Source organism: Sinocyclocheilus grahami, unplaced genomic scaffold (assembly GCF_001515645.1).
Source record: "Sinocyclocheilus grahami isolate Dianchi unplaced genomic scaffold, SAMN03320097.WGS_v1.1 scaffold211.1, whole genome shotgun sequence".
Lineage (NCBI taxonomy): Eukaryota > Metazoa > Chordata > Actinopteri > Cypriniformes > Cyprinidae > Sinocyclocheilus > Sinocyclocheilus grahami.
The window spans coordinates 506,343-527,861 of record NW_015505390.1 but is presented as its reverse complement, the minus strand read 5'-3'; the positions used below and the strand labels follow the sequence as shown (position 1 = coordinate 527,861).

Genomic DNA, 21,519 nt, shown 5'->3' with positions numbered 1-21,519 from the left:
TGATATCAGCATTAGTTACCATGGGGACCAGGGGGGCCTGGTGTCGTTGCAGACATCCTGGCACCCAGTTTATTGGGTGAGGGGACTGTGACGATTTGTTAATCTAATGAATAACTGATTTGTTAAATCAAATGAAAAATTGTGTGTTTGATTGGTCCAGACGCTACAGTAAGATTCTGTAAAGAGGTTTTTGAAAGTCTCTTATGCTCACCAAGGATGCATTAATTTGATCAAAAATACAGTAAAACAGTAATATTGTGAAATATTTTTGAATGTAACTTATTCCTGTGATGGCAAAGCTGAAATTTCAGTATAACATTAAGTGGGTGGTTTTGGTAAGTAATGGGTCAAGAATGATTTTTTTCATTTTGAATGATTTTTATATGACTCTGAAATAATGAATAATTTGTTCATTTTGTTGTAACCGTGCATGTTCATCTTTTCAGTCCTTAACATATGACTGTGATACAAATACGTAGTTTGGTGAATGAATGCTTTTTGTTTCCTGTACAGTGTCTATGTGTCTGTCACATGACGAATTAAAGACTCATACCAAAAGACGCAGAAGTATTTATCTTTTGGTTGCATTATAATGATTTTCTAATTCAGAATATGATTAAAGATTGCATATGTGCATGGTTTGTGTGGATTTTGGCTATTGAAAATTTTACATTTTAAATTAACTACACAAAATTACTTGAAAAAGGATTCGTTTATTTTGCTGAAAAAGATTCAAGTCATTAAAATGATCCGAACTTCCAAAATAAGTAGCAAAGTTGACCAGACTTCAGTCAAAAGCCTGGCAACACATGACTACCTTAAACTACCCATAAAACACATGGATTGTCCTAATGAGCGTTCTAGACTTATGCTCTAGAAAAACACCCCAAGATAGAAGAAAAAAGTTTAATAAGCATCTGTTACTGTGTTTACCAAAACAATGATCATTTATTCACTGACAGCAAGTAATTCATATCTTGACAACAAGTAAATCATATTTGCCTAAGGCACATCATTATTTAAGCTTTGAATTATGGGTAATTGTTTTTGTGTCACATCAGGGCACAAGAATCCTATTCCACCTAAAAACAACACTCTGACAATGAGGTACCGGAGCCCTGGGGACAGGATCACAGCCAAACAGCACACATCTCTCCTTCCCAGCAGATTTTATGCACACGCTTGCTCCTCACACTAATGAGACCTTGTTCTATCATGTTTCAGAAAGTACCACACACACACAGATGTGCATCAGCTTATTACCCACCTCTGTGTTCATGTTCTCATCCTTGAGACAGAGAAACAAAATTACATTCAATATCACACAGAGTCCTGTTGATCCAGAGACTATGGGGCAACACTACCACAGACAAACAGTGTGTGTGTGTGTGTGTGTGTGTGTGTGTGTGTGTGTGTGTGTGTGTGTGTGAGCGTGTGAGCTGCGTGCGTGCGTGTGCACACAAACCTCCTTCTCTTTGTCCTTCTTTTCCCCCTGATGCCAGAACATGGAAACAAACACATGAATGAAGAAACATAGAAATACACAAATAACACACAAGACTGAATAGGCTGAATGAAAATGAGCACATAATTATGATGCATTACTCAAGACATTAAGGGAAATAAATGCAAACATTTGCTATTTTAGTTGTTATAGCATTGTAATATTGTGAAATATTATTACAATTTAAAATAACTGTTTTCTATTTTAATTTAAAATGTAAGTTGTTCCTGTGAATACAAAGCTGAATTTTCAGCAGTCATTACTCCAGTCTTCACTGTCACATGATCCTTCAGAAATGATTCTAATATGCTGATTTGATGCTCAAGAACTCACCGAAGAAGGGGACTCAGTTCAGTTCTTACTCTTATCAATAATGATATCACACAGTGATCCAGAGACTATGGGGCAACACTACCACAGACAAACAGTGTGTGTGTGTGTGTGTGTGTGTGTGTGTGTGTGTGTGAGCATGTGAGCTGCGTGCGTGCGTGTGCACACAAACCTCCTTCTCTTTGTCCTTCTTTTCCCCGATGCCAGAACATGGAAACAAACACATGAATGAAGAAACATAGAAATACACAAATAACACACAAGACTGAATAGGCTGAATGAAAATGAGCACATAATTATGATGCATTACTCAAGACATTAAGGGAAATAAATGCAAACATTTGCTATTTTAGTTGTTATAGCATTGTAATATTGTGAAATATTATTACAATTTAAAATAACTGTTTTAGTACTACCGAAAATACTGGAAATGCACACACCTTTTCTTTCTTAGCAACAGACTGCAGAAAGAAAGAATGAACAAAAAGACAATAAGAATGAAAACAAACAGAGAAAAAGTTTAAAGAGCTACTAAATGCAAATACGCCGAATACTCAAGCCGAATACTCAAGGGGCCATTCACATAGGATGCGTTTGACCATTAAAAACAGCTAGACAGAGTGGATTGAAAAATTGGCCTATAACCACGACAACCAGGATGCAAAAACTGCTGTGCGATGTGACAATGTTTAAATATGTCAAAATGTCAAAAATATGTTAAATGTCAAAATACTCATTGCAGTCGCAGCAGGTTAAGACAGGAAGAGATAGATTGTATTGTTCCACCTGGTTAGAACAGGCTGATTTAATCAACTGCTTTAAAACTTGAGATTCACCAACAGTACTGCAAATTAAAAAAATAAAAAAATTGTTTATGTGTCGATGTATTAAATACTGCCTTTTAAAAGTTTGGTGTCAGTAAGAATTTACATTATTTTAAAGATATTTCCTATGTTTACTAATGCTGCATTTATTTGATTAAAAATGCAGTAAAAACAGTAAGATTGTGATATATTATTACAATTTAAAATAACCATTAACTAGATTAACTATAATTTCTATTTTAATGTATTATAAAATGTAACTTATTCCAGCAAAGCTGAATTTTTTTCAGTCAGTTTTCAAAAAGTCTTGAAAACAGTTGTGCTGCTTAATAATTTATGGAAACAGTGATAATTGTTTCCCCAATATTCTTTGATGAATATAAAGTTAAAAAATAAAAATAAACTGACTCCAAACTTTTGAATGCTAGTGTATGTTCATATAACATATAAACATTATAGTATCAGTTGCTTGTAGGATTTTTTTTTAACCAAACAGTACTGCCCTGGGTATTAATTGTGATGCTACTCATCACTATCTATGCATTTATTTATTTCTCCCCACACACACACCAACATACCAGTCAAAAAGTTCATTGCTAAAGAACATTACCATGAACACTGACGGCAACACCTAGCAACACCTGACTCAAGGACAGCAGAATATTTGTCATCATAGAGTCATCTTAAAAATGCAGAATTCATTGATAAATTTGCCTGAACACAATAACACAATACACACAGCAAAGCACTAACACTGTAGGTGCAGTCACTAAAAGAGTGCCTGCTAAGCCTAAAACTGCTGCTGTTTTATTTCAGTCCTTTTGATTGAAACGTGACAGCATCGTCCCAATTCTAATTTTTATTTAATTATCATTATTTGACCACTTTTTCATACAATACTGAGGGAAGGACAGGAAATTATGGGAATAAAAGATGGTCCATGATTGAAAAATGTTGCAACAGGATAACCACAATCTAAACCATAATCACAGGAGCACATGATACAAACTAATGAAAGGTATACAACCAAAAGGGTTTCACAACACACAATAAGCCACTAAAGTCAAATGGGTTCACTTTTTTCTTTACAAAACCAACCTTATTCTCCTTTTCTTTGTTGTCAATCTACAAATAAAAATATAACATACATTTTCAAATTACTGTCCAGTGTGCCACCAATTTGAAACACCAACCTGTTAAAAATCACATTACATCACTTGCTCACCAATTGATCCTCTGCAGTGAATGGGTGCCGTCAGAATGAGTCTTCAAACAGCTGATAAAAGGATAACTGATTTGTGATAACTGGAGGAAATGTTATTATGGATTATGTTAATGTTAAAATGCCTTAATGATGGATGTTTTTCTTACAAACATGCAGCTTTTTACGTCACAAGCCATTAATTAATGGACTGAAATTGTGACGGAAAATTAAAAGTTGCGATTTTCTAGGCCGATATGGCTAGGAACTATACTCTCATTCCGGCGTAATAATCAAGGAACTTTGCTGCTGTACCATGGGTGCAGCAGGCACAATGATATTACGCAGCTCCTGAAAATAGTCCCCAGCTAGGTAACTTCCAATAAGCCTATTTTCAGGTGCTGTGTAATATCATTGCGCCTGCTGCACCCATGGTATGGCAGCAAAGTTCCTTGATTATTACGAGAGATGCGAGATGCTAACGGTCTAATCAGATTCAATGATCTATGCTAAGCTAAGCTAAAAGTGCTACCGCCAGACCCGGAGATCGGCTGAATGGATTCGAAAACGGTAAAACTCAACTGTTTAACTCTAGGGGAGTTGGAAAATGAGCCTATTTTCAAAAACAGTGGAGTGTTCCTTTAACATCACAGCTGGAGTCTAGAACACAAACTCCACAGGACGCATCACACAGAGTACTCCAATACTCACCTCCAATTAAAAATATAGCATTTGTATGGAATTAATCAATATCTTTTAACCTTCATTTAAGACTTACTATATTTACTATATGAATAGAGAGAACCTATATATTTCATTCCTCACTCATGCACTCATGATTCACTGCTCTTGGTTGGATACAGGAATCAATTAAGGTACAAATCCCAGCTATAGAAGTAAAAGCTTTTGATTCTTTTTAAAGCTTTAGCGCTACATTAAATTATCTGGTCGCAATTAATGGGTCAATTAGGCTTTAATGTGCATAACAGAATGTGACTGCAACCTAAAGCCCCATCTGTTCTATCAGATTTTACTAATCAACTTTTGTCTTAAAGAGACAGTTCACCCAAAAACAAACATTGTCATCATTTACTCATCTCCATTCTCAAAGCCTGTATTTTCTTTAGTTCGTGAAGCACAACCTTCACTTGCATATCACAAAAACAAGACACCATGAGTGAAACGAGTAAATGAAAACCAGACAGATGCCTATACTGCATATCACTGAGTAGGGATGTAACGATTAACCGCGAGCCGGTTGAAAATCGATTCAAATATGTGACAATTCAAATCGGTTGAGATGCTAAACAAATCACAATTCGTTTAGGGGTAGGAGTTTATATGAATGCATGTCTGAGGGGAACTTACTGTCTTTAGAACAGTTTAGATGGTATTTTTTCTTTTCATCTTGCCTCTGTATAATGCATATTTACAGCGGAAACCAAGGAAACGTTTTAAGCACCACCTGCTGGCAGAGAGTGAATCTGCGTCTCATTCTGCTCGTCCTCTGTGCAGAAGCAGATATTTTTATGTATAGTTTCACAAAACTGAAGTCAAACCATTCTGTTTTTGCTTCAAATTTCGAAATTATACAATCCAATCTAGATTAAAAACTGCTCATGATGCATGTATGCAGCATCTTTGTCTGGATCATGATTAAAATGCAGTGGTTGCCTCTAATTTTAAATAGAAAGAGCACAAAGCCTTATTTTGTTTATATGAAGAGATTTATTTTATTTGTGTTACTTATTTATTTGATTTGGGGCTTGTTTTAAAATTTCAATGTAGTTTTGTTATTTACATTTCCATTATATTAAAATTTTGTAATTTAGCAGACGCTTTTGTCCAAAGCGACTAACAAATGAGGACAATAGAAGCAATCAAAACCAACAAAAGAGCAATAATTTACAAGTGCTATATTAGTATATTATTATAGTGTTATATTTCAATTTCACAAAGAAATGTGCAGCATTTTGTCCAAGCAATAATAAAAGGACACATTTAATTTATAATTTGTCTTAAATCTCATTTTGTTAAGAAAATTAATAAAAAATAATTGTGAATCGAATAAAGTTTATTCTGAAAGGGTGTATTAAACTGATAAAAAATTAGTTACATGGTTACAATTTTTTTTTTTTTTTTTATATATATGTATTACATTACATATTAAAAAAATGTTTTATACAATATTACAGTCTTTTTTAAAACATAAAAAAAACTTAACTTAAAAAACCTAAACATTAACTTAAAACAAAAACCTCAAAGACCCCAAAACTTTTAGCGGTAGTGCAACTATCTGCGCTGTTGAAAATTTCAGTGCTAAAAAGACACTGTACTGTACTGTACTGCTCCGGGTGTGTGTTCACGGTGTGTGTGTGTGTGTTCACTGCTGTGTGTGTGCACTTTGGATGGGTAAATGCAGAGCACTAATTCCGAGTATTGGTCACCATACTTGGCCACATGTCACGTCACTTAGTAGGCATAGACTGTATGGTAATTGCTGCACTGCATCCGGTCGCTTTGTCACTGCATATCTCTGTCAGTGTGAACAGCCATTTATAATATTTCATATGTTTTATAAACAGCTCCATAAAGAAGCACATCAGGTGAGACGTATGCCTGTTTCTCACCTTAGCATCTGATTCATCCGACTGGTAATGAAAAATGAACGACAAGATGAGTAATAGTGAAACAAAGAACAAAAAAGAAATAAAAGGTGCTAGGTAGTTGTTGATTTACACAAAATCTTGCAAAACACCCACACTAACACGCACACACATACGCATATGCATTCATGGCCTCACACATTTCTCAGTACCGCAGTGTTGAGTGTACAGACCTCATTGCCTTCATCATCAGTGATGCCCTGAGCAGAAGGAGACCAAAACAAACAGAATTTTGTGTTTGTGACTCCTAGTTTTTAACACATACACTCATAAACAAGACTACATTTGCATACACAAACACACATCTTTGTCTAACTGGAAGATATTTAAATGATTTAGAAGTTTAGAAGACCAAATTATTATTAAATGTGGCCAAGCACCAAAATAAAAATCATGAATGTTTTGTTTTTTTTTTAAATGAAAAAAAGGATGGACCATAATTTTCTACATTTAAATTTTCTCAATTCACTTATGATTGGCAGGTAATTAGCAGTTCATTTTGGACCCTATCCATAGACGCTCTCAACACACCTCCTCCTCATCGTCCTCAGGCTCCTCCTCATTCTCCAGCTGGGAGTGAAAATAGAGATCAACGTTAAGAGTGATTTAGGGATTTTATACTAAGAGAACAACACTATGGACGGCTGAAATCATATGGGTGGCGTAAGGTGGTGCAAAAAGGGCACTGCAACCTAGTGAAAGGGTCTAAATACAACATCTACTAAGGCACACAAATCCCACAGAGGGTTAGGGATGGTTCATCCACACAAATACATCGCTTCACCTACCCGCTCTTCCTCAACAGTATACTACACATACACAAAAATATGCATATGGTTAGCTCAGCAACCATAAACATTCACTACGCACACACACATATCTACACTCATGACAGATAATAAACATTCAGTTCATTGGTATATCATGCGCAAAATGTCAGCATGCCCATCGTCATCAAACCAAAACCATACACTTCAGTTTCTCCAGTTACACAGACTTAAACTACTCAATACTCTAAGCAGCATAAAAAAAATTGCACACAAATTCAGGGTAAATCGGTGCATTCTGAGGTTATATGTGATGCTGTTTTAGATTTTTGGCAAAATGAAGTACACCACCATTCAAAAGTTTATGGTCTGCAAGATTTTATTTTTTTTTTACTTTAATTTTACTTTAACGGAGTAAAGGCTGCTGAAAAATCAGCTTTGAGAATAATTATTTGAGACTAAATTATATTTTAAAATATATTAAAACAGAAAACAGTTTTAATTATTTATTTAGCAATATTAAAGTTTTTACTGTATTTTTGATCAAATAATTGCAGTCTTTGTCAGCATTAGAGACTTTCAAAAATGTATGATAATTCTTGACAAACCCACAATTTTGAACGATAGTGGACCTTATAAGGCACCACATTTTTGTTGCACAAACAAAAAAAGTACCATGGTAAGCATAGTTTCCTGGACATTTGAAGTGGCTTCGTCCCTGTTATATGTCAATTCACCATAGTACCACCACAAAACATTTTTGTAATAGTGTTGCATCTGTAGCAAGTCTACGAAAAAGGCCTTTAAAAACCCGTTATAACTTCATGCTTCACTCACCTGTTTTGCCCCCATAGATTCAAACATCTTCTCCAACAACACACGCATCTGTTGAACGTTGTTCATCAACACACAGGGCTGCAGGAGAGGCAGGAAAGAGCGAACAGCACAATACAGATAGTGAGACAACTCAGACCTACATGGATTCTTACTGTACAATAGCAGACAACAAATAAGTTCAAAAATGTTAGTGTTTGAGTGTTTGTTAACACTCACTGTCTTTTCTTTCTCGCAGTACGAGGAGAAACCCTTGGTTAGAATAGCACAATACTGCAGGAGCACTTTGGTGATAGTCTGGTAAGGGGGAAAAAGGAAAAGAAAGAACACTATTACACCTAAACGGTATGTAGAGTAAATGAACTACACCTTGTACAGAGTTGGTAATCTGAAACGAAAGATTTTCTGGAATTTACTTTGTTGTTGAAAACTAATGAATTTTCATGGGAAGATGCATTAAGTGCTGTTTTGTTCCCTGAAATAGACCTCAATATGCTGATTACCATTAAAAAATAATATCAGAATATACCCCTATTATGGACATGTCAGATAATTGCATTTAGTATTTAGTCACAGTCTTCACTAAAATATAATAAAATGTAAACGCATCTCAGCTCCTACAAAACCTGTGTAGGCTTCAACAAAGATGTCTCTGCGTCAGGCGTCTAAGTTAAATATGACTCACAAGCTAAGAAACAGATGGTGATGGTTTAAAGACAAACAATCTGTGTGCCAGCAGCTTATATTTCTCTTGCCACCATTTTCCATCTATTATGTCTCTGCTTGTCTATCTTCCAGCTTCTCTGGAACCATCTTTTGAATGTAGTATATAGTATGGTTAAGGTCTGTTGATCTTCACCTTGGCAAATTGTCGGTTGTACTGGGCAACCACTGCAGGATCAGGACAGTCTAATTTCTTGATGATCTCAAAGCTTTGGTTGAGCTGAGTGAAGATGTCCACGACTGAACATGAAAACAGGGCATGCTCAGATGTTTGCTGGAACTGTGGAAAAGACAGGAGAGACGTTTCTTCAGCTATGGGAACTTTTTGCCTTGTGTGTTTTGTATGTTTTTATTTCATTTATTTCATTACAAGGTCCAAATGTCATGAGAATGATATGCATTTTACGACAACATTTTATGAATCTTAAAAATACAGAAATAAAACATTTTCACAGCTTTCTGCATAACTTGACAAAATGAGAAATTATGCTAAAATATTGTTCAAAAGTGATATATGACTTGACTTATATGACTTGATATATGAGTGCTTACTCATTAGTAAATAAGCACTATAATTTTCAGGGGGACAAAATTGTGGCAAAATGGTTTGTGTGGTGGAAACTAATAAAAATAGATATTTTAACAAAATACACATTAAAATTATTAATTTCAGGATCTGCTGGTTCTTTTGAACTTGAAAAATGCCTCAAGGTTTCCATAAAAAATATTAAAAAGAAAAAGTTCTTTTAAATTGTAATTTAATATTTCACAATATAAGTATTTTCACCATATATTTTATCAAATACAGTGGGGCAAAAAAGTATTTAGTCAGCCACCAATTGTGCAAGTTCTCCCACTTAAAAAGATGAGAGAGGCCTGTAATTTTCATCATAGGTATACCTCAACTATGAGAGACAAAATGAGAAAAAAAATCCAGAAAATCACATTGTAGGATTTTTAAAGAATTAATTGATAAATTCCTCGGTAAAAAGACTTACAGAAAATGTTTGACCTCTGTCATTGCCAACAAAGTGTATATAACAAAGTATTGAGATGAAATTTTGTTATTGACCAAATACTTATTTTCCACCATAATTTGCAAATAAATTCTTTAAAAATCCTACAATGTGATTTTCTGGATTTTTTTTTCTCATTTTGTCTCTCATAGTTGAGGTATACCTATGATGAAAATTACAGGCCTCTCTCATCTTTTTAAGTGGGAGAACTTGCACAATTGGTGGCTGACTAAATACTTTTTTTCCCCACTGTAAATGCATCCTTGGAGAGTATTAGAGACTTTTTACCAACCCCCAAATTTTGAAAAATATATTGTATTTTATACAATATATTGTAATTTTTATCCATCAAAGACATTAGAAAATTAGCATAAATAAATGTTGAAAGGCATTTTAGAAAGCATTTCTCAAAACCATTTAAATTGGGCCTTTACATAACTAAAAGAAAAAGTCAGTTAATTTGAAGAAAAACCATCCACCTAACAGGTAGTAGACAGCAAGCAGCAATTTTATTTGAAAAGGAATGTTTTAAAGCCTGGTAGACCAACAGTAGAAAGCCATATATAAGAGAGCAGACCACACAGAAAGGTTATACAGCAGTTTCTGAACCATACCCCCTCTCTTTTATCCCTCTCAAGGGCTCCATGCATAAACTCCATCGACACTTCTTCATTCTCAGCCAGCCACTGGAGAACAAATGGCAGAAACCACCTACAGATGGGAAATGAAAACAAAATATAGAGAAACAGGAGGAGGAATAAAGCAGGAGGGCAGCGAAGCAGCAAGTGGTCAAGAACGTTTAAACAACAGAGGAAAGCATCAACGAGGCATCCTAATCGATTTGGGACTGTAGGTGATGACAGTGAGAACATAAAACTACTCAAAAGAAGAACAAACTGCAGCTTTTGGGAAGAAAAGAGAGAAAAGTTTAGCCAAAGATGCTCTGAAAGAGTTTTAGAAGCAGTGTGACTCACGATGGGTACTCTGGGACGGTGTCGGAGAAGGCGGGCAGGTCACAGACGTATTCGTTGAAGAGCCATTTGACTTTGAAATGCAGATTCATGTAGTCCGCACTTTTACAAAACCTCAGCTTTTCATGCTCTGGGGAAACAACAACCATGAGTAAACAGATTTACTTTCGTTTTACCTTGTCACGAATTTCACCCAGTAAACATTTACTCTCCTTCGGCTTCAACATATGTATTCTCCAACGAGCTATAAACTAGGAATGAACTGCTTTTTCATCTGAAAGTCTTCAAGCTGTACTCACTCATGGAGGCTAATGCTAAATGTCTCTGCACACTGAGTCCGAATTTTTTGTCCGAAATTTTCACATGTTGAAAAATAAATACGACCTCACCTTGTGTCAATCACGTTTACACACTGCCTCCGAAACTTTCGTCCGTCATAAAAAAATTCGGACCAGGTTCGATTTTCTGCGTTTTCGCATCCGTAGCAAGCATTTTGATAGGAAAGGATGACGAATACAAAAAAAAAACGGAAAAACGCATACAAAAATTTCTGACTCAGTGTGCAAGGACCTTAAGAAATGCATTTCACACACATATACTACCATTCAAAAGTTTGAAGACAGTGTGATTTAAAAAAAATATATAAATTAATACTCCGCAAAGGTTGCGTTAAATTGTTCAAAAGTGACAGTAAAGACTTAAAATAAAATAGAAAATAAAAACAATCTATTTAAAATAAATGCCTGTCCTTTTAAATTTTATATTCAGAATTACATTCAGAATGTAAATATGTATCATGGTTTCCACAAAATTATTAAGCAGCACAACTGTTTTAACATTGATAATAATAATAAAAAAAGAAATGTTGCTAAAAATTGATCATAAAAAAAGAAATAAAAAGGCTGCTAAAATTCAGCTTTAACATAACAGAAATTAATTTTAAAATATACAAAAATAGAAAAGTTATTTTAAATTGTAATAATACATTTTTATTTTACATTTTATTTTTGATCAATTAAATGCAGCCTTGGTGAGACTTTCTTCTAAAACATCCAAAAATCTTACCAACCGGCAAACAATATTGTATTTTGAACAATAGTGTACATGTGCACACATCAACTCTTACAGACACTTAACCATATGTCTTACCAGCATAAAAATCAAGTCTGCGAATATGGGATGTGGCAGGTGCTAAAATCAAGAAAACAAGGCAGGACAGAATGGAGAAATGAAGAATACTTGTGAAAGAATGGAAAAAAGTGCAGGTGTGCAATGGAAGGGGTGGTTTCAAAAGAAAAGCATGCTGGCATCAAAAGAAAAAGATTACTTTTTTTAATGAGGAGTCTATCTCTAGTTTACTCCTACTTGGAAGATCTAAAAGGAAACCAGGGAGTTCTATTCTCTAACTCTGCTGTAGCAATGAGAGAGAGTGAGGACTCAAGACTAAAAAGAGGGCTTTGAACCTTTAAAGGGGTTTTAACATAGCAAAGAGGATTTCCTTTGTTCTTTTGAAATGAAAACTACGAGCAAATTAACAAAACACCAGCCATATTTATTATTCAGTACTTAGAAACTTGGCCCACACAATCATGGTGATGTAATGAGGAGGAATTAGGGCAGATATTGTACTTAATCATCCTAACTGTACTAACATTCCACTTGGTATCAAAGCTATAGAAGCTGTTATTAAAGGATGTACAGTAGATTATAGCTCCTTTGAGGGAACACATTACTTGGCGTACAACAGAGTGGTGTAATTATCTTGCATCTTTAACAAGAAATGTATGCCCAAGTTCTCACTCTCATGACTCCAAAAGGCCTTATAGCATTATGACCTTTACCATTCTTCCAATGTTTGTAGACGATATGATTAGAAGCTGAAGACAGAGACAGATAAAAAGGCAAGATGGAATGATGTTAGGACCAATCTCAAATAAATTTGCAGTGAACACAGACATACTTTAAGGACACACAAACTTCCCATAAATATAAATGTATATTTCTTCATACCTTCCAGTGCATACTTTATGTCCTGAGCAAAGAGTGTCCACATGACCTCGGCACTGACCTTCCCCACATTCAGCTCCTGAGGAAACCTGCACAGGACACACCAGGTTAAACAGCTCAGCTCAATGTCTTGTGTGTAATATTGTGTGTGCATCTGTGCAGTGACTGACTGATTGATGATTGAGCTGTAGGAGTTCCTGTCCTCCTCTATGATGGAAACTATTAAGGTGATGAGTTTGGGCCAGAAGTCCAAATTCTGTATGCTTGGTCCTGGTTCCTCTACAGCAGCAAGTTCCTCCTCTTTCTCATCCTTTTTGTCTTCCTCTTCTTCACCCTCTTCTCCCTCTTTCTTTTCTTGTGTTTTCTGTGGTATAGAATAATTGCATGAAATGGCAGAACACCATTAGAATGATAGAACAAAAGAAAAATAGATAAATGGATAGACAGATAAAGATAAACAGGTAGATAGAACAACAGATGAAACAACAAAGAACGACAGATATAATGACAGAATGACAGATATGATATAGAAAGAAAGACTGACAGATAAAATAACAGAGGGCAAACAGAATGACAAAACGACAGACAGAATGACAGACATAGAAAGAGATAAAATCACATTAAATGACATAAAACGACAAAACTAAGACAGAATGACATACAGAGATAACAGAGCGACAGATAAAATGACAGAACGAAAGACAGAAACAGAGACAGATATAGAAAAACAGATATAGAAAGAGATAGATATAGAAACAGATAGATAAAATGACAAAATAACAAACAAAACAAAAGGAGGAACAACAAAATCTCAGACAAAATGACAGACAGAGCAACAGATGAAATGACAAAAGAACAAATAGATATAGAAAAAACAGACAGATATAGAAATAAACAGATAGAACAGATAAAACAAACTAAATGAAAAAATGATATAGATAGATAGATAGTAGTGCTGGGCGGTATACTGGTTCATACCGAATACCGGTGTTTATTTTTGTTATGATATGAATTTTTAAAATACTGCAATACCGGTGTATGTCGCTTAAACAACGTTCGGAACCCAACACTGTTTGAAAGGGGTCCTTTTTCACTGTTGCACTGTGGTGAGGGAACAGCTGTATGTGTTACTAAGCGTGAAAGTTCAGAAACTAAAGCTGTAGAATAGAACGTGATGGCACAGAAGAACTCATTCACAATATCCACATTGACCACCACAAATATCCACCGCCCCCTGCGTCTCACACATACGAGCGCGACTTTAGCACTAGATTTAGCAACTTTCAGACCCTTTTAGCTGATTTTTCCCATAGAATATTCATACTGACAAACCTAGCGACTTTTTTGGATAAACCTTAGCTATGGTTCAGTTGGAAGATTTCGCCAGTGCTGTCCAGCGAACGCGAGGTCTGACTTTCCCGGAGAAGTGTCCCCTCTCTCGGCGTCTGTTCTGTGCAGTGAGCGGCAGAGAAGCAGCGCATTCAGACTCGTCAATAAATGAGTACAAAACAGCGTTTTCTAGCACCTGTCACTTACTGATTGTTTGGAATTATAAATATGAGCGTAGTTCGTCTGTTAATATCACATGCACTTTTTTGTTTTTTTTAGTTTGTTACTCAGACGCAGGCAGTGTGCTGCATGAGACAAAAAAGTAATACAGCCAAAACAACCACATAGCCGCTCTTTAGTGTAGTAGATACATGTTGATTTTATCAGACGATGCAGCGATTATAAATGAGAGTGACTCCTGGTTAACATTAAAGGGGTCATGTTTAGTCACTATTTAGTGTGGTATTTTTTGACAATATTCACTCATCATGACAGTAAAATAGGGCATTCTAAGTCAATATACTGCAGTATTTCCTCTCTCAATCAGTACAAAATATGGTTAACACCCGGTCATGCATGAAAAAAAAATACCGTCATGTACCGTGAAATCGGTCAAATTTTGAAAAATACCGTGATATAAATTTTTGATCATACCGCCCAGCACTAATAGATAGATAGATAGATAGATAGATAGATAGATAGATAGATAGATAGATAGATAGATAGATAGATAGATAGTAAAAGTCTATCGAAGAAACTCCGAATTAAACTGATGATTCATAGGCCTGACCTTTATGAACAAACGTGGTCTCTATGGTAACTGATAAATTCTATAAAATATTACTAATTTTAGGCTGATGTCCCAGGTTGAAATGCTGGTATTACCCATGAGAAATTCAACCTCTAATGATGACATAATCGAAGCAGAGATACCCAAACATGGTGTAAGCATTCCCCATCTGTGTGTATACAAACAAACACCTATGCAGGACGTGAATGTGTTTACTCACAGGTTCCACGGCCGGCTGGAACTGTCTGTTGTACAGCTCTTGGCAGTTGTTAAAGATGTATTCATATGTGGAGTTGAGGCATGCTTTCACACAGTCCCTGACCACATGGGCGGCACGAGGGGGAGACTGCAGTTCCAGAACCTGGACACAGGGGGCGCCAGAGAAGACAAGAATATGACTAGGGGTGTAACGATTCATCGATATGGATCGATGCGCCACGCGTAAAATATCGATATCTGTAGTATAAATAGGCACCTTTATTTTGGCACTGTCCACATTTTCACATAATGTCCGTCTAAGCATTACCGACAACGCGTGCATTCTTGTTCAAACTCACGAATCAGGACTCGATATAAGGACTGCCCGAAGGCACAAGGTGAGCATAAAAGACGCTCGGGATTGTTGGCGGAACAGTCGAGCACTGTGTGAGAAGTTTTCTGTGCACACATCTGAAGCGCACGCACACAGACAGCCGCGTCTACACCGCGTGAATACTACTAGCTCTCTTCTGCTTTTTTGTGCATGGATGAATAAATACAGACAAAATTACTTCAAAACGCACATTTGGCGAATATCCTAGTAAACACAGTCGGTTAGCCATATGTCTTAACGTAAACAGTTGAGAAAGAAAAGGCATGTGTATCAGTAGTTAAATCCGTGCTTTCATTCTTAAAGTGAAAGCAAACTAATAATAAATCTAATGCTGTCAAAGAAAAATACAAGTGCTCACTGCTCCTGACTAAATAACCTTTGTAACATCAAAAATGATTAATCTATATTTAATTTATACACTGAAGACTATGCACTTATTTTATGTTTGATTATTACATTTCTGTAGCGTACCTGAAAATTTTATAAAAAAAAAAAAAGTGTAGGCCTATTTTTTTGTTGTGAATGTCCCAATTGAGGTACAGGATGTGAAAATTTCAGATAAATGTTCATGTTATATATTTTGGTTGCATTTGTGAGTTAATAAAAATGTAGACGGTTGTTTAAAATAGGTATATAATATCATAATATCGATCGATATACTCCTGTATCGAATCGAATCGTATCGTAGAATTTTTTGAGGTATCTGCAAATATCGTATCGCTGGGTATGAGAATCGATATCGTATCGTGACGAACCATCCGATTTACACCCCTAAATATGGCTATATAAAAACAAAGTAACACCCTCTAACAAATCAATAGTGACTAATCTCAGTTATGAAAGCCCGCACAAAAGCCTCTCTCTTACAGCACAAAGAAATCAATCTTCATCTCAAACCATCTATTATCCTTTTCTACTGTATGAACTCAGGCAGACAGAAATGATGGAGCGTTTACTCAAGACTGTATGAAACACAATTGAATTACTCATCTCTATAGGATCTGTCACTCAATATATGTATTACAAATAAGACCCACATCCCTGCATCTCCCAAACACAGTATAAAACAGCAAGAAGGGCACTACAGCATGCCATTGCTTGATCTGATTTAAAGGTACGTTATCTTACCTTCAGTCTGAAGAATGTAATGCTAGTCAGCAAATCCACTGTGGATTTGAGATCTGCTAGACGTGGTTTACTGCTGGCTGGGAAATTATTCTGGAGATCAAAGGGACAGAATTAAGATCACGGGAAGCTTGAGTGAGAAGCACAATATGACATTTGTAAAATAGATACTTCAGGAGAAATAACAAACATATGCACAAAGTTTACTGATCAAGTCTATATATCATTATAAAATGTATTCATGCTAGCCACTCTCAAAACCAATTGAAAAACATATATATATAGACCTGACTGTGATCACCTGCATCTCAGACTGCATATTGTTCTGAAATGTATATTTTTATAATGAATATACTGTATATAATTGACATTCCATGATTCTAAGAGCACAATGATTTTTTGTGTGTGTGTGGATTGATTTTGTCCTAAATGTTATGTTAAATTTTGAAAAATTGAAAGTTCATACTGATTAGCGAATCATGATTTGTGCATGAGCATTCACATTTTACAAACAGGTATGATTTTTTATTCAAACCATCTGATTTTTCAACTTGGTTACATAACAGTCACATTAAAACTTACAATTATTTTATTATGCCTCCAATAATTTTTTGCAAAAATTCTGTTAATGCATAAATTGTATTGTTTTACTCTTGTCCATGACTCCACTTTTTATCCAAGTTTTTCTTATTATATATTTTATTATAATAAAGTATATAATAATGCAATGCTAATCGACATAGCCTTTATCACTGCTTGAATACTATGAAATATGTTGCATGCCTTATTCTGTGTAAGAAGCCACATCATCTCACAGAAGGATTTATTTCAAACACTCGACTGATGTTATGAAGTGAGTTTGGAGTAAAAACATGTTATTAAATGTGGTATTTTCATGTGCTTTCAGATGGAGCAGCATTTACTACACAGAGCCGTAGTTCACTGACAAGCTACGCAAACATCTTTCATAATCGCAGAACAATTTCTTCGATTTCATAATTGCGCGATTAAATCGTCTGCGACTTTGAGTAGCTTGTCAGTGAACTACGGCTCTGTGTAGTAAATGCCGCTCCATCTGAAAGCACATGCTAGAGATTTACTACTAATCACAGAACCGGCTTTACTGACAAGATACGCATGACAATCGCATTTGATTAATCGTGCAGCCCTACTTTATAGGGTAAACCAACGGAGTGGGCAATGAAACAAACCATGAATGTGTGCTCAAAGATAAACGAATTGAATGACGTAAACGGGAACTGTGATATTGGAGGCACAGGTGTCGCGTCCAGCAGGGTGAGAAGCATTTTGGAGAATGGAATGGAATAATGAAAAAAGATTGAAAGATTAATGACTTATTAATGACTACAGATCTATCAGTTTATAAATAAATAAATAAATACATTTACAATTTAAAAAGTTTACCAAGGAGACAACAGTTTTAATGAAGAGCGTGGGAAATATTTAAACCAAAAAAATTTAACCAAGGATAAAATGAAGGTAAATAACATGTGTGAACAAAATATTTTTTTATTGTATGTCATGTTCCAATTAAGCTGTAATTAGTTTTACACCACACCATCCTCAACTGTGCTTATAGATTAAGGTAAGTTAATGAACATGATGAATACTTACTCTGTATGTTGACAGGTCAATACGGAGAGAGTTATGGAGCTGATCCAGCAGTCTAACAAACCGATCTTTCTGCATTAACAGAGAGAAAAATGAATCAGTGGTGAATAAAGTTAAACAAACAAGCAAAAAGGATTGGCTGTTGCTTTCTGTATTTGGAAAGGTAAAGTATGATTTAGTTACAGAGTCAGAGCAAAAATTTTTAAAGCCCCACAAGAGTGTTTCTCTGATACCAAACTCCCTTTTGAATGGAATCTAGACCTTGAGCCAAGGATGCAGAGCGTGGACACACATACACACATGAACAGAAACATCCTGTAAAAACACACCAGAGACAGGCTTTTGGATAAATCCGTCTCATGGCAATGAGAAAACCTGAAAGGGAATCAAAGGGTCAGGGCCACTGACAAGGTCTCAGTTATTCACTATGTTGTATCTTTTCAAAAATCCTTGTATGAGCAAAAGTGATACAGCAGAAGGGTCCAGGACAAGAAAGGGAGGGGATGGGAGCGTTTGTGCTGTGCACAAATCCAAGCAGCTGTATTTATCCTTAGATAGAATCAGAGGCTGCCATGACAGCATCTTCAGCTGTGTCGTATGAGAGCCTCAGTGGGTTTGGTATCAAAGGTTTTATGTGACTCTGATTATAACAATCAAACTCACGATCACTCTTGTGATCAAATGTGACATTATATTTTATACAACAGGTATTTCTGGTCTTTGAATTTGGCTGAGCTACATTCCAAAAGCACTGACATTTAGTACAATAGCACTAAGACTTTTCAATGATTGCATTGCTTTTCTGTGTTTGCATGTTCAAGACAGATGATTAGTCTGTGCATTAGCTGTGGGGATTTTTCAGTGACTCTTTCTACAGACTATATTGGTACACTATGCATCGGTATCATCCAACTACTCAGTAGTTCAGACTACTGTTCAAAGGTTTGAGGTTTATACGATTTTAAAATGTATTTAAAATTGTATTATTCATTAATTCATTCATTCATTATTTATAAAGCACATTTAAAAACAACCCAGGGTTGACCAAAGTGCTGTACAGGTAATAGAAGTCAAATAAAGATACAAATGATAATATCTAAAAAAAAAAAATAATAATAATAATAAATTAGAAATCCACACTAAGCAAATGTTTAAGTTTTTATTATATTTTATATGGATTTTAGAAATATATTAAAACAGTAATATTGTGGAAAATATTACTATTTAAAATAAATGTTTTAGTATACATTTTATATTTATTTAATATTAATCTATATGTCTATTTTAATATATTATTATTAATATAATTTATTCCTGTGGTTTCAGCAGCCACTACTCCAGTCTTCAGTGTCACATGATCCCTCAGAAATAATTCTAATATGCTGATTTGGTTCTCAAGACACATTTCTTATTATTATTCATGTGTGGTGAAAATAATTTATTTTAATAATTATTTCAAATATAAATCTTTTATGACAACATATATTATTTTATTTAAAAAAAAACTTTGAATGGTACTGTACGTTTTGACAACAGCTCAGTTTTATTCAAAATACCGTAGCTTTTATAATAAGATGGAACTTTTTTTTTTTTTTAGATTTATTTTTGGCATTTTTGCCTTTATAATGAAAGGACAGTAGCTAGACAGGAAGAGAAGTGGGAGAGAGAGAAAGGGGGATGGGATTGGGAACGGTCCATGAGTGCACAATGGCGCTATATGTCAGTGTGCTGTTCACAAGGCTATTGGCACCACACGAGAAGGTACATTTTCATTCAGTGACAAAGAAAATGTAACGCTACATTGCTATTTTTTGTCATTGTTTTGAGAATCTTTACTGTCGATGCACCCAGGGAATAATCAAACCCTAAACTGTCCTTACAGTGGTCAGGCCATATTGGATGTGTGCGATGCTGAGTTAGCATTACCCCAAAGTTGGAGGCAGTGAAGCGGTCACAGGCGGAGACATTGGTGACTGAGGTGGGATGAGCGTAGAATGCGTTGACGTTGGCCAGGAGTGTGCTCATTACCGCAGGGACACCAGGCAGCATGTATTTATAGGACAGACATGCAAAATGCCTACAGGTGGACAGACAGACATCCAGTAAGAAACTGAGAATGTATTTCTACAACAGCTATGCAGTCCTTCAATTGTAATTCAGTGCTTCTCACCAAAACAAGTCCCACTATTGAATTATTATGTTAGTATTTATTTAATAATTTAAATTATTTAGAATTAAACTGTTAATTAATATTCTGTTTGGAAAGGTGTACAACTGAACCCAAATGGTTAGAGAGTCAGACTTGTAACCCAAAGATCGCGGGTTCGAGTCTCGGTACCGGCAGGGATTGTAGGTGGGGGGAGTGAATGTACAGCGCTCTCTTCCACCTTCAATACCACAATCCTGTCAACAGCAAAGGACTTATAACTGTCAGAATACAAACAAAATGCTCCAGGGCTTACGTCATGGCCTGATAGATGGATTCTATTCCGTAGCGCATGGCAAACTCGTCTACAATACCCTGAGCAACCTCATCAAAGTAGACCTTCCAGGCATCATCTCCTCGTGCTGTGGGCAACTTCACCACACCTTGTCCTTCAATGTCTGTCACAAAGTGAAAACAATTCTACGAAAAAGAGAGGGAGAACGAGGCTAAGTGATGTGTTTTGCTACATAAATTATTGTGCCAAACATATATGATAATATTTATCTCTTACAATTCTAAAAAGCTCTAATTATGGGTAACACTTTACAATAATATTGTAAATCTTAACATTAAGCAACACATTGGTTGTTTAACCAATGAACACTACTTCTACAGAATATATTATTATTGGATAATGGATTATTGAATAATGTTGCTTTTTGTGACTTCTAGTTAATATATATTAACTTTTAATTATAAAATGTTTTAATTTGTGTATACACTGACATTAAATTAGGAGAAAGAAATCATTTAAGGCAACATTCAATTCTAGCATCCAGGGTTAATTTCACAGAAATATTTGCCTACTGAATTAAGTGACTGACCATTCATAATCAATTATTCCAGAGTTGTGCAATAACCTTTGTTTATATTCAGCATATCACACTTTATAAACAACTTTCACACACAAAGAAGAAGCGTTCGTTGCCATGAAAACTGTTGTGCAAGTCACAAGCTTCAGATAAAGCCAAAGTTTTTATTTTGCATTTATTCTTTTTTGTC

At 35.4% G+C, this 21,519-nt stretch overlaps 1 protein-coding gene across 1 annotated transcript in view; it reads right to left on the bottom strand.

The window, feature by feature from the left end:
• LOC107595956 (protein unc-13 homolog B-like) overlaps positions 1–21,519 on the bottom strand; it is a 40,835-nt gene that overhangs the window by 9,233 nt on the left and 10,083 nt on the right. Inside the window, exons 12-34 of the mRNA XM_016286558.1 lie at positions 20,774–20,937; positions 20,238–20,388; positions 18,315–18,383; positions 16,683–16,772; positions 15,183–15,323; positions 13,014–13,207; positions 12,847–12,932; positions 12,678–12,713; positions 11,986–12,027; positions 10,840–10,966; positions 10,480–10,576; positions 8,986–9,129; positions 8,346–8,423; positions 8,130–8,207; positions 7,314–7,334; positions 7,057–7,095; positions 6,699–6,725; positions 6,490–6,510; positions 6,312–6,395; positions 3,736–3,783; positions 2,275–2,295; positions 1,466–1,492; positions 1,232–1,288 (exon numbers count right to left, since the gene is read on the bottom strand). Of these exons, the coding sequence (XP_016142044.1) occupies positions 1,232–1,288; positions 1,466–1,492; positions 2,275–2,295; positions 3,736–3,783; positions 6,312–6,395; positions 6,490–6,510; positions 6,699–6,725; positions 7,057–7,095; positions 7,314–7,334; positions 8,130–8,207; positions 8,346–8,423; positions 8,986–9,129; positions 10,480–10,576; positions 10,840–10,966; positions 11,986–12,027; positions 12,678–12,713; positions 12,847–12,932; positions 13,014–13,207; positions 15,183–15,323; positions 16,683–16,772; positions 18,315–18,383; positions 20,238–20,388; positions 20,774–20,937 (1,842 nt within the window). The remainder of the gene's footprint in view (positions 1–1,231; positions 1,289–1,465; positions 1,493–2,274; positions 2,296–3,735; positions 3,784–6,311; positions 6,396–6,489; positions 6,511–6,698; positions 6,726–7,056; positions 7,096–7,313; positions 7,335–8,129; positions 8,208–8,345; positions 8,424–8,985; positions 9,130–10,479; positions 10,577–10,839; positions 10,967–11,985; positions 12,028–12,677; positions 12,714–12,846; positions 12,933–13,013; positions 13,208–15,182; positions 15,324–16,682; positions 16,773–18,314; positions 18,384–20,237; positions 20,389–20,773; positions 20,938–21,519) is intronic.